This window comes from Physeter macrocephalus, unplaced genomic scaffold (genome assembly GCF_002837175.3).
Source record: "Physeter macrocephalus isolate SW-GA unplaced genomic scaffold, ASM283717v5 random_16, whole genome shotgun sequence".
Lineage (NCBI taxonomy): Eukaryota > Metazoa > Chordata > Mammalia > Artiodactyla > Physeteridae > Physeter > Physeter macrocephalus.
Genome location: NW_021145303.1, coordinates 126,049 through 139,020, shown reverse-complemented (window position 1 = coordinate 139,020; position 12,972 = coordinate 126,049). Strand labels below are relative to the sequence as shown.

At 47.0% G+C, this 12,972-nt stretch overlaps 2 protein-coding genes across 9 annotated transcripts in view; one reads left to right on the top strand and one right to left on the bottom strand.

Annotated features, from left to right (window-relative positions):
- Positions 1 to 7,193: 7,193 nt before the first annotated feature.
- Positions 7,194 to 12,972, bottom strand: part of GMPR2 (guanosine monophosphate reductase 2) — a 14,691-nt gene continuing 8,912 nt past the window's right edge. For 5 of the 6 annotated variants that reach the window (XM_028483288.2, XM_007130043.4, XM_055082112.1 and 2 more), the window contains one exon: positions 7,194 to 11,046. In XM_028483288.2, coding sequence (XP_028339089.1) covers positions 10,831 to 11,046 — 216 coding nt within the window. In that variant the 3' untranslated portion in view covers positions 7,194 to 10,830. Of the gene's footprint in view, positions 11,047 to 11,214; positions 11,294 to 12,972 lie in introns of those variants that run through there. The other variant, XM_028483295.2, reaches the window with a different exon arrangement.
- Positions 11,057 to 12,972, top strand: part of TINF2 (TERF1 interacting nuclear factor 2) — a 3,702-nt gene continuing 1,786 nt past the window's right edge. The window contains exons 1-5 of one of the 3 annotated variants that reach the window (XM_055082114.1): positions 11,057 to 11,947; positions 12,090 to 12,194; positions 12,315 to 12,416; positions 12,496 to 12,603; positions 12,708 to 12,804. In XM_055082114.1, coding sequence (XP_054938089.1) covers positions 11,756 to 11,947; positions 12,090 to 12,194; positions 12,315 to 12,416; positions 12,496 to 12,603; positions 12,708 to 12,804 — 604 coding nt within the window. In that variant the 5' untranslated portion in view covers positions 11,057 to 11,755. The remainder of the gene's footprint in view (positions 11,948 to 12,089; positions 12,195 to 12,314; positions 12,417 to 12,495; positions 12,604 to 12,707; positions 12,805 to 12,972) is intronic. The other 2 variants (XR_008616486.1, XM_007130047.4) reach the window with 2 other exon arrangements.

Genomic DNA, 12,972 nt, shown 5'->3' with positions numbered 1-12,972 from the left:
AGGGATCCTCCCGGACAGGGGCACGAACCCGCATCCCCTGCATCGGCAGGCGGACTCTCAAACCACTGCGCCACCAGGGAAGCCCCAACCTGCCCAGTCTTCACCTGCTGACCAAAGCCCTCGGAAGCTCCCTGGGCTCAGTGGCACTGCCCCCTCCACAGCACCCACTGTGGGAAAGAAGAACCTAAAGTCCCTTCTGTAGGCACGTTTGAGGTAGAAATAGGCTGGAGTTCTCTCTGAGCAGCAGAAGCCACTTTCTAATATTGATCTTCAAATATCCTTGTCTAAGAATTTTCACAAAAGTAATACATGTTCAGGGTTGAGCATTAAGAAGATACAGAAAATTATAAAGCAGAAAATAACAATAATCCTCAAGCCCCGCCATGTACAGAAAGTAACTGTTAACGTTGTGTTTCATATGCTGCTTCCCTGCCCCACCCCCCCGCCAAATGACCTATGGTGAGCATTTTCCTACAGCTTTACATAGTCTTTGAAAGCATCGTGTTTAGAGACTGGATGGTAGGCTAGGCTTCCAGGCCACCCTCCTGGGCCTCCTGGATCTCTGGCTGTCCTTCTCAGTTTCCTCAGTTGGTGCCTTCGCCTCGGCTCAGACTCCAGTGTTGGGATGACTCAGGCCTCCGCCCCAGGCTCTCTCTCATCCAGCTATACTCTGTCAAGGTGAGCTCTGCCAGACTCGAGGTTTTAAGGACTGCTGGCTCCCAAAATTGTATCTTTTCCTTGAACCTCAAATGTGTATATTTACTGCCTTCTCAATATCTCTACAATGTGGATGTCCAATGAGGATGTCTCAAAGACACCCCAGGTATAACACATCCGAGGTCAAACTCCTGACCTCGCTCCAGCATATATCCTCCTACATCTTCCCCTACATCAGTAAATGGCACCTCCATCTTTCCAGTTTCTTGGGCCCAAACTCTTGGAGTCACCCTTGACTCCTTTCTTTCTCTCACATCCCACATTCAATCTGTCAGCAAAGCTTGCTGGTTCTACTTCCCATTCATAGGTGTCTAGACTCTGACCACTCCTTATCTCCTCTGCAACTACCATCCTGCCCGAGATGCCTTCATCTCTCATCTGGACTGTTGCACCCCCTTCCTAATCATTTCCCCATTTCCACTCTTGCCCTTTGATACCCTGTTCTTCACACAGCAGCTGGAATGAGCAGGTGAATCAGACCGTGTCAGTCCTCTGCTCAAAACCTTCCACTGGCTTCCCCCAAGGTCAAAGTCCTTACAGTGCTCTGTGATTCCGCCCTCCCCTCCCCTTCCCCTCCCCCGGCTCAGTCCATCCAGCTCGCTGGCCCCTTCCTACCTGGACAGTGCCAGGCACACTCCTGCTCCAGGGGCTCTGCAGGGCTGCGCTCTGCCTGAGGACTTCTTCCCCACATGGCCCCATGGCTCACTCCCTCTTCTCCTTCAAGACTTGCTTAAGTGCCACCATCTTAAGGTCTTCTCTTCCATCCCATTTTAAAATTGCAGCACCTTCCATGTTTCCTATCTCCCTTTGTTCTTTCCTTTTCTCCATAGTACATGTTACCATGTGGTGTTCTATACATTAAATTTTTTGTATCATTTCTTCTCTAATTCTCTCTACCAGGACTGCTCCATCCTAGTCCAAGCCACCATCCTCCCTCACTTGGATTGAAGCCCCAGTCCTCTCGCTAGCCTTTGCCCTGCCCTGTCTATTCTCAACTTGGCAGCCAGAGGGATGCTTTTAAATGTCAGTCAGATCATGTCACCAATCTGCTCACACTCCCCAGTGGCTACTCACTTCTCGCAGAATAACAGCTGTGGCTGCTTCGCTTTCTTGGTGTTTCTCAAAGCCTTGACCTCCTGGCCTTTGGACTAACAGTTTCCCCTGCCTGGCACACTCCTCTTCTGATATCCATGTGGCAGGCACTCTCCCCTCCTTTGAAGGCTATCCTCGAATATCACTGTCTTAATGGGGCCTTTTCTGGCCACCCTATTTTAAATTGCAACCCACTCCTCTCCTCATGACCACTTTTCCCTGCTTTATTTTTCTGCATAACACTTATCCACATCCAACATATTCAATATTTTAACAATGCATTTATTCTTTGTGTCCCCCCCTCCCCCAAGTGGAATATAAACTCCACAAAGAGCAGTGATTTTTGTCTGATTTGGTCTCTGCTGTATGCTCAGAATTTAGTGCATAGAAATGCTCACTAAATACTTGCTGACTGAAGAAGAATTTGGCACTAATCTATTTATATATAATAACGCCTGTCATCTTCACAGCAACCTCATAAGGTCACTGTATTATAATTTCCCCTCTACAGATGAAGAATCTGAGCCAAGGGGCTAGGGAACCCATCAAAATCATTTAGCACTCTAGAATAGGATTAGAACCTGGGCAGTCTGGCTCCAAAGCCTGTATTTTATCTGAGACTGAAAGTGACCCCACAGAGCTCTTAATTCCACCCCAAAACTCTTCTTCCCCTAGTTTTTCCCATCTCATTGTTACTATAATCACCCAGTTGTTCCAGCCAAAAACCTACAAGTCACCCTTGATTCCTCCCTCTTCTCTCCTCCAAGATTCACTCCACCAGTATTTCTTATGAATTCTATGTCCAAAATATATCTGAACCTGTCATTCTCTCCACTGGCACTGTCACTGTGCTCTCTCCCTGTGGAACTGCCATAGCCTCCCGGTGTGTTTCCACTCTTGTTCCTGAATAATCCAGTTTCTACACAGCCAGTGAGCTTTCTAAGCTCTAAATTAAATCCTGGTACTCTCCTGCTTAAAACCGGATGAGGCTGGTACTGAACCCAAGTTCAGCTGTTTGCTGCTTGGAAAGCCAATATACAAGAGACAAGTGTTGTTGCGAAGGGTATGGCTGCTTTATTCAGGAGGCCAGCAACCTGCGAAGACGGTGGACCAATGTCCCAAAACCAATCTCCAAATTGCTGGTTAGGGGACAAAGGTTTTAAAGGGGAGTTTCAGGGGTGTACAGGAGGGGGGGCTATGTGCAGAAGAGCACAGTCAGCTCCAATAATGATAATAAATAATAAACTGGTTGTGTGGTGCTCTGGTCAGCAACATCTTGATCTTCTACTCTAGGGTCGGTCTGCTCCCATATCTTTAAGCCCAGTCCCTGGAATTCTTAAGCAAGCAAGATTAATTGTCCCCTAGTCAGCTAGTCATTCTCCAAATAGCTCTAAGACTCACCAGGGTCAGTAGGAAGGGAAGATGCATGTAAATTTTTAAATCTCTGCTGCTCAAAATGGAGCAGCTTACGTTATGGCTACACTTCCAGTGCTTTCCCATCACCCTTGGATCAATGCAAAGTCCTACCCTCATCTATCTGGCCCTGCAGCCCTCTCCGACCTCAACTCCACCACATGCCCCTGGCCCTGCTGCCTCAGCCCCCTTCTGCTTCTCAAACTCCAACCTTCTACCTAAGACTTGGCATCTGCCCTTCCTTCTGGAGGAGCACCCTTCCTCCAGGTGGCATGGCTGCCCCCCTCATTCAGGTCTCAGCTCAGATGTCACCTCCCCATAGAGCTCTTCCCTGTCCATCAATCCGATTAGTTTGCCGCCTCCAGTCTCTTAAGTATATCACCCTATTTTATTTCATATCCTACCTAGCACTTATTGTTTAACATCAGCGTGTTTGTTTATTTATTAAATTCTGTCTCTTTTCTCTAAAATGTAAGCTCCTTAAGAGCTTATCTGTCTTGTTCACACCAGTGACCCAGAATCTAGAACAGGGTCCAGCACAGAGCTGTGCAAGAAATGTTTGCTACTTACAAAGTTAAAAGCAACAATTTGCAACATATAACTTAAAACTGTTCCTTGAATTTATGGAGCAAGCCCCAGCAGTTGTACTACATTTTTGTTTTGTTTTGTTTTGTTTTAATTTTTTAAATTTATTTTTGTCTGCATTGGGTCTTCATGGCGGTGTGCGGGCTTCTCATTGCGGTGGCTTCTCTTGTTGCAGAGCACGGGGTCTAGGCATGTGGGCTCAGTAGTTGTGGCACCCAGGCCCTAGAGTGGTAGTTGTGGTGCGGGGGCTCAGTAGTTGTGGCTCGCGGGCTTAGTTGCTCCGCAGCATGTGGGACATTCCCAGACCAGGGATCAAACCCATGTCCCCTGCATTGGCACGTGGATTCTTAACCACTGCACAAGCAGGGAAGTCCTGGTACTATGTTTTTTTAATAAAAATGAACAAATGACATGATTTCTTTTTTTTTTTTTTTTTTTTGCGGTATGCGGGCCTCCCCCTGTTGTGGCCTCTCCCGTTGCGGAGCGCAGGCTCCGGACGCGCAGGCTCAGCGGCCATGGCTCACGGGCCCAGCCGCTCCGCGGCATGTGGGATCTTCCCAGACCGGGGCGCGAGCCCGGTTCCCCTGCATCGGCAGGCGGACGCGCAACCACTGCGCCACCAGGGAAGCCCGACATGATTTCTTTGATTAATCTCTCATTCCTAGAAATTTAAGTCTTCCCAGAATTTTACTGTTCTTTTCTCTCTCTCTCTTTTTTTAATTGAAGTATAGTTGATTTGCAATGTTGTGTTAATTTCTTTTGTACAGCAAAGTGATTCATTATACATATATATACATTCTTTTTAATATTCTTTTATATTCTTTTCCATTATTGTTTATCACAGGATATGGAATATAGTTCCCTGTGCTATACAGTAGGACCTTGTTGTTTATCCATTCTATATATACTAGTTCGCATCTGCTAACCCCAAACTCCCAGTCCATCCCTCCCCGACCCCCCAGAGTTTTGCTGTTCTAAATAGAGCTGTGATATATATCCTTGTACAAGCACATAAATCTTTGGGCTTATTTTAAATTATTTTCTTAAAATAACCCCCCAGCGTGAACATTATTGTGTAAAGGGGATTGAGCACATTTCAGGTGGTTGATACATTTTATTAAATTCGTTTCCAGAAAGGTTGAGCAGTAATGCAACAGTATCTCTTTTCATTGAGCTCCCAGGAAAATGTGAGAGCTTAAGATTTCTAACAACTTTGTAACTTGCCGCACATTTGTTCATTTTACCTTGGTCCCCTGTATATATTAGAGCTCAAAAATGCTTGAAAGCCTCAAAAAGAAAAAGAAAACAAAAACAACAACAACAAACTGGGAAGGGAATGCTATTCTCCAAACAGCTAGAGGGAAAGAAACAAATGTATGTTGAGCTCCTACTATGAGTTAAGCTCAAACTGGGTGCTTTATGGAGATCATCTCCTTTAATTCTCTGGGGGTGAGCATCAGAATCCCTGTTGCTCCAGCTTAATTTTTTCTTAGACCTCTGTTTCCTCTCCCCTAGAATGTAAGGGCAAGGACCTTATCTCTCTTACGCTTACTCTTTGTGACTTACAGTAGATGCTCATTAAATGTTGAATGGAAAATGAACTAAATTGGAGGGTGATGGGGAGTCTGGGGGCTTAGGGGTGCAGTGGAGGATTGTGTTTTGGAGCAATTTGTGGGAAGAATGCACGATGGATAACTAGACCAGCTCTGGGAAAGAGAGAGATAAATGGGCACTCAGGGAGCTGAGTAGTGACCAGCAGGGCAGAGCTCTTACTTGGACTGTACCTCAGAAAACTGTACGAGGGAAACCTATTTAATGCCATTTTCATTTATTTATATGATTATTTCCTTTACATCATCCTTTATATAACAGGGTGCTTTTTTTTTTTTTTTAACAAAGAGAAGTGTTCTTAGTCTTGGTTTTAAGAAATCCACTAGAGTTGCCACCTTAGTTGATGCCTTCTGGACAGTGATAAGCAGTCATTATCTCTGAGTCTTGGTCACCAGTTTTGGTTCTCCTGGGACACCTGGTATACAAAGTTGATCTCTAGGGAGGAGGTGGATTCTTTGCATCAGTAGCCCAGGTTTTCCTGAGTGTAAAGACCCAGTATTATCAGTTCCTTCTGCACCAAGATTTAAAGTTGGGAACATTAGTGTGGACTATGGTAGCTTCAACTGAAGCCCAATAGCAGGGAAGGGAACCATCCCAGCCTTGGAGAACTAGGCTGGATACCAGGGTGCATGAATCCCATGTAGGTGGGTTTGACTTGGCAAAGTCTGGGGCTAATGCTGGAAGCTCCTGCAGCCCCTTAGGCCAGGGAGAAAAGTCTGGACCTGGATGTAGAATCCTGAGAGCTCAAGTATGAATCCCTGTCGTTGGTTTTCTAAGATGACATTGAGTGGGTGGAAGAAGCATGGCAGACCCTGTAGGCAGCAGAGCTCTCCCCAAACAGGCATGGGAGCTGGAAGGTCTGCCCTTTTGGTCACAATTCTTAGGAAATTCTGGGAAAGGTAAAAACATCAAAAGGAAGATTTTATCTTCCTGACAATAAACCAGGTGGAGTTAATTACAAATTTAAAAGAAAAATTTGATAAGATGTGACTTATAAATGTTTCTCAGATTTATGGATCAGGCTACAGTGATTGTAATTCATTTTAAATAAAGTTAATTTTTAAAATAATGCCTAGATTCAGCTGTTATAAGGTCCACCCTGGAGAGGGATTTTTTTGTCTACAGCTGGAACAGAATTTTACAGGAGACTCTGACTGGCAGGGTCCAGCCATAGTAGCAGATAATGAACCCATTCCTCCACCCATTTAACAAACATTCAATGACATGTGCCAAGCAATGGGCTAAGTGCTAGAACACAGGGCAAACCTAGTTCCTGCCTTACAGAGCTTACAGTCTGAGAAAGAAAGAGATTAATTGAATAACTGCACAAGACAAAGGAGAGTACGTACAGAGCTCTGAAGTTTATGGTGAAGGTGTGTGACCTGGCCTGGCAGTGGTGGTTAGGAAAGCTTTACCTAGATAGGTGACCCTGGAGGATAGGTAGGTAGAGATGGAAGGGAAATCACTCCAGGCAAAAGGATAGCCTGTGCAAAGATCCTGTGGTGGAAGGGCATCTAGAAGAGTAAACAAGACTAAAAGAAGGACAGTGTGGGGAATTCCCTGGCGATCCAGTGGTTAGGGCTCTGTGCTTCCACTGCAGGAGACACAGGTTCGATCCCTAGTTGAGGAACTAAGATCTGGCATGCCATGCAGTGCAGCCAAAACAAAACAAGAAAAAAGAGAGGGAGAGGGAGAAGAAGGAGAGGGAGGGGGAGAAGAAGGAGAAGGAGGAGGAGGAGGGGGAGGAGGAGGGTAGAGGAGGAGGGGGAGGATGGTGTGGCTAAAGCAAGGAGAGCAAGGGGCAGAGTGGAGAAGGTGAAGCTGAGAGATGCAGGACAGAGCCTTGTGGGGCCCCATAGGCCACTTTAAGCCTTTGGAAAGTTTAAGGAATTGGAGGTGACATGATCACATTGTGTGTTTTGAACAGATTATTCTGCCTGTGGTGTCAAGTAATGGATTGGAGCGGGGCTGGAGTGGATGCAGAGACACAGATTGGAAGACAGCTGTAATATTTTATGCTAGAGATGGTGATTTGGGCCAGAGAAGTGGTGCTGGAGACAGAGGTGGAAAACTTGGAGAAATATCTAGGAGGGAAAATTCACAGGGCTTGGGGAAGGATGGGACGTGGCTGGGTGGAGGGTGGAAAGGAGCAATAAAGCTAAACACCAGGTTTCTGGCTCATGGAACAGGACAGATACGTGGTCCCATCCACTGATACAGGGACTAGTGTCCCTCACCAGAGAAAGGAAACTGTGAGGGAAGGTGAGTCTCAGAGACACCCTTTGTATAGCTCTCTTCTACCTGGAAATTTTCCTTTGGGTGACCTTTGGAGGATCTGGGCTTTGGTTTGAATGAAACTGTTCTCTTACCCCAGGATTCTTCAAGCATAATCTCCAGACCACTTGCATTAAAATCATCTGAGTTTTTTATTAAGAATTCAGATTTCTGGGGCTTCTCTGGTGGCGCAGTGGTTGAGAGTCCGCCTGCCGATGCAGGGGACACGGGTTCGTGCCCCGGTCCTGGAGGATCCCACATGCCGCGGAACGGCTGGGCCTGTGAGCCATGGTCGCTGGGCCTGCGCGTCTGGAGCCTGTGCTCCGCAACGGGAGAGGCAACGGCAGTGAGGGGCCCGCGTACCGCAAAAAAAAAAAAAAAAAAAAAAAAAAAAAGAATTCAGATGTCTGGGCCCCAGAATAAACCTCATGAATCAGAATCCCTGGAGCAGAGGCCAAGAAGTCTGTATTTTAATAATCTCACTAAGGGGTTTGACTCCTATGCACGCTAATTATTGAGGACAATGACCTTCCATTTTTCTTCTTTCTGTACTTTTTCCATGCTCTCCTTGCCTCCACCCTTCTTGGGCCAGGAGTAGCCACGAGTTCCCAATGTTCTAAGTGCCAACCTCTAGTCTTGATCCTTTGAGTTTGAGAAGGTTTGCAAGACAAGGGGCTCCTGGGGCAGGACACAGAGGACTAACAAAGGAGCTGTTCATGTTAGCCATGAACACATGAACCAGAAGCTGCATGAGGCACTAGTGACATAACATGTATGAGAAAGAAGCAAGTCCTTCCCTCAAGGGGCTCCCAACAGTGGGGGTGACAGACACGAAAACATTCAAAATACAGTAAATGCATATGTAGTATTTACTAGGAACCAGGTACTGTTCTAAGTGCTTTATATTTACTAATTCATTTAATCCTTACAACAACATTGCAAAACATATTCTGCCTGACAATGGTGGTGATAAAAAGATGTACAGGGGACTTCCCTGGCAGTCCAGTGGTCAAGAATCTGCACTTCCACTGCAGGGGGCACGGGTTCAATCCCTGGTCAGGAAATGAAGATCCCACACGCCACGCACTGTGGAAAAAAAAAAAAAGATGTACCGGATGTTGCTGAGGAGCCTGGGAAGAGAAATATGAGGGGTTTCATGGAGGTAGTTATCAGATGAGCCACAAGAGATGAAAAAAAGTCAAGTCCAAGAGGCAAGAAGGACAGAGGAATCATCCAGTATGTGCAAGGCACAAAATATGAGACAACACAGTATATTTGGAAAATGCAATCAGTTTGAAGAGGAGGCATGATAAGTGCAAAGTGGCAAGGAATGTTGATGAAGAGGTAAACTTAGCCAGATCATTAAAAATCCTTTTGCCATATTTTGGAATTTGGACTTTCTTTTGAAAGTAAGAGCGAGCTTTCAGTTAGGGATGATATGATCAGTTTTGCATTTCACCAGGTTTATGATGAAAGCAACATGGAAAAGAAATTAGGAGTTGGGCTGGAGGTGGGGAGACCAGAGTCTTCTCAACGTGAGAGACAGGGAACCTGAAATAAGATACAGTCAGTGAGAATGAAAAAAAAAGGGGGGTAGGTTTAAAAGTTCTGTAGGAAGTAGAATTGATTAGACTTGGTGAGGGATTAGATTTGGAGAAGAGAGAGGACAGAGTTAAGGGTGATGGTCTTGTTTTCTGACTCATGGGTAAAGAAAGGTGCCATGCACAGAAATACAGAGGCCAGGAGAAAGAACAGAATTTAAAATGGAAGATAACTTCGAGTTTTCAGTCTGGCATGTAAGGAGCTTAGAAGTTCTCGCTCCTGTCCTTAAAAGAAGGATGAACAGAGAATCAAAGACCAAGAGAAAATCTTGAACAAAACTTGAGGGGTAGAAGGGGGGGACATATTACCTATAGAGGAGCAAGGGTAAGAATTACTTCGGGGCAGCAGGGGAACTTCCCTAGTGGTGCAGTGGATAAGGCTCCACGCTCCCAGCGCAGGGGCCCCAGGTTTGATCCCTGGTCAGGGAACTAGATCCCACATGCATGCTGCAACTAGGAGTTCGCATGCCACAACTAAGGAGCCCGCCTGCCGCAACTAAGACCTGGAGCAACCAAATAAATATATTAATAAATATTTTAAAAAAGAATTACATCGGACTTCTCTTCAGAAACCATGCAAGATGAGAGTGCAGTGAAATGTTTAAAGTGTTGAAGGTAAAAAAGCCCACCAACCTAGGCTTTTGTATCCAGCAAAATTATCTCTCAAAAGTGAAGGAGTAATAGTTTCTCAAACAAAATTGAGGGAGATTGTAGCCAGGAGACCTAACTTGCAAGATATGCTAAAAGAAATTCTTCAGAAAGAAGGAAAGTGACATAGGTCAGAAACTCAGATCTACATAAAGGCAAAACTTTAAGGAAAGAATAAATTAAGGTAAAAGTAAAAAGGAAGATAGAATAGATAGATAGATTTTCGTAGATGTCCAATTTGGGTACTTTGGAACTTCCAGCTAGATGTCCCAAGGGCAGTCGAATGTGTGGCTCACCTCAGAAGACTGATCTTGAGTGGAGACAGGGAGGGATATAGCAGCCATTATATCTAAGAAAGGAGATGTCCCAAGGAAAGGGTAGTTTCACTAAATCCCTGTAAGGTAGTCAGAGCAGGTAATTAATTCAGTCAACAAAAAATATACACTGTGTGCCAAGGTTCTGTCCCTGGCAATGGAAATAAGGAGAGACACTAGGAACGGTGACAGGAGAAAGACAAGTAAAACGGTCAACTATATTAGGGGGCTGACTGGAGTAAGCGCACAACAGAAATTCGAAAAAGGAAATCTATTTTATTTATTTTAGAACTACACGATTTAAAAAAAAACATATCAAACACAGAAAAGTACAAAAATTTCCTGCAGTCTCACCATCTAGAAAAAACCAGATTAACAATCTGATGCATCTTTTCAAACTTTGAATTTTATTTTATTTTTTAATTTTTTCCAACAAAAGGTTCACATCTTTATTACTGAGATACACAGTGAGCAGTGGTGAGGAAAGATCAAGAAAAGAGAGCATCAAACACAGGCAGCTGTTCCAGACACTAGTGATGTTCTGATAATGTGTGCCACTTCATATGTGAGGCTCGTTATAGACCCAGCTTGGTTCTTCTCCAATGTCTTCTCTTAGCGTTGCACCTGATTTTATTACCAGTTTTCATTCGAATCTGTTGGAGAATGGGACGATTCTGCTTTTGTTTCTTGGCCAGGAATCGCTTGATCCTGAAAGTCTTGTGAGAAGACATGGCGAGGAGCAAATCCAACCGCTGAATTTTATTTTTTAAAGGTGGGCGCCCTCTCCCATTCTGTAAAAAAAAGAGTTGAACTCTTAACTGCAAGCGGCGCGCCGCCCAGGGAAGGCTTTGCAGGCGCTGGTTTGGGCGCTGGGATTTAAGGAATCGTATTTGAGAGGGTGAAGACGATGGAGAGGGAAAGTGGCATAAGCCTCGGTTTACAGACTAGAAAGCCAAGACCTCAAAGAACGACGGGCCTTCTCTGCAGGCTCCGCGAAGAAATGAAAGGGCCGTTGGCGGGTCCCATATCCCCGGTCCCCGCCGCCCAGCAGCCGTCGGAAGTGCAGGGCAGCGGGGGCGGGGACCGGCAGCGGCGCCGGATCTGCCGGGGCGCGGCCTTATGACGCGACGTCACGTCTCCCCTGTCTGGCGGCCCATTGGTTCTCCACCACCACCCTTCTCCCGGGTAGGGAAACTGGTCGCGGAGCCGGAAACGAAGTAGCCTTTGGGTGCGAGACAGCGGCGGCGTTTAAGGCAGAACGACCTGTTGCCAGTGGAGCTGGCCAGCTTCTCCATTCAGGGTCCAGCCCGAGTTGGAGAAAAACCCCGGGATTCCGGTGGCCCATGGGAGGGCGCAGTCTCGGATCGCGAACTATACGGCGCAGACCGAAATAGCCGAGCCTGTGAGGGCCACCGGACACCCCGCCCCTAGGAGGAGTCGGGAAGCTTTGCCAGAGGTAGGAACCCAAAGGGACGGCTTCTGGGGTGGGGCCCGCCGGTCATGGCCACGCCCCCGGGGGCCGGTCCCGCCGCTCTTCGCTTCGCAGCCGCTGCCTGCTGGCAAGTCGTGCGCGGACGCTGCGTGGAGCATTTTCCGCGAGTATTGGAGTTTCTGCGATCCCTGCGCGCTGCTGCCCCCGGCTTGGTTCGCTACCGGCACCATGAACGCCTGTGTATGGGCCTAAAGGCCAAGGTATTGGAGTCAGTAGGACCCGGTAGAGGGGAAAGGGACGGGATGCGAGGACCTGTCCTGGGCCGACTGCTTGGGGGTGGAACCGGTTGGAAAAGGGCAGCTTGCCCGGACGTGGGGATTCTGAGCTCAGTACCCTTCACAGCTGGTGGTGGAGGTGATCCTGCAGGGCCGGCCTTGGGCCCAGGTTCTGAATGCCCTGCATCGCCACTTCCCAGAGTCTGGACCTGCAGTGCGGGACCCCAAAGCCGTGAGTCGTCCCTGGAGCAAGCCCTACCCCCAGTTAACACTCGGTGCAACAAAGTTGCTCCTCCTCCCGGTCACTGGATTCTGATGCCCCTAACTTGTTTGCCTTCCTTACCCTCAACAGACAAAGCAGGATCTGAGGAAGATCTCAGAGGCTCAGGAAACCTTTTGCCAGCAGGTGAAGCAGCTGGCAGAAGCCCCTGTTGATTTGGCTTCGAAGCTACAGGTGGGCCTGGCTGCTTTGGAAGCTATGGTGTAGCTGTTCTCTCTAGTCCTTTTCTGACCTGCTTCTTTTCCTCCTGCAGGAACTTGAACAAGAGTATGGGGAACTTTTTCTGGCTGCCATGGAAAAGCTGTTTTTTGAATACCTGTGTCAGCTGGAAAAAGCACTGCCTACACTGCAGGCACAGCAGGTTTTGCTAGGGCAAAACACATAAGGGCAGAATGCTGGGGTGGGGGGTAGGGGGTGGAGTTGTATCAAGGCCTGTGGTCTTCATGCCTGTCTCCCCACCCACAGCTTCAGGATGTGCTGAGTTGGATGCAGCCTGGAGTTTCTATCACTTCTTCTTTTGTCTTGAGCCAATATGGTGTGGACATGGGGTGGCCACTTCCAGGTACCAGGACCATCTAGAACTAAGAATTTGAGGGTGGAGTGTTTAGCTTGCGACTTTTTTTTTTTTTTTTTTTTTTTTTTTTTTTGCGGTACGCGGGCCTCTCACTGTTGTGGCCTCTCCCGTTGCGGAGCACAGGCTCCGGACGCACAGGCTCAGTGGCCATGGTTC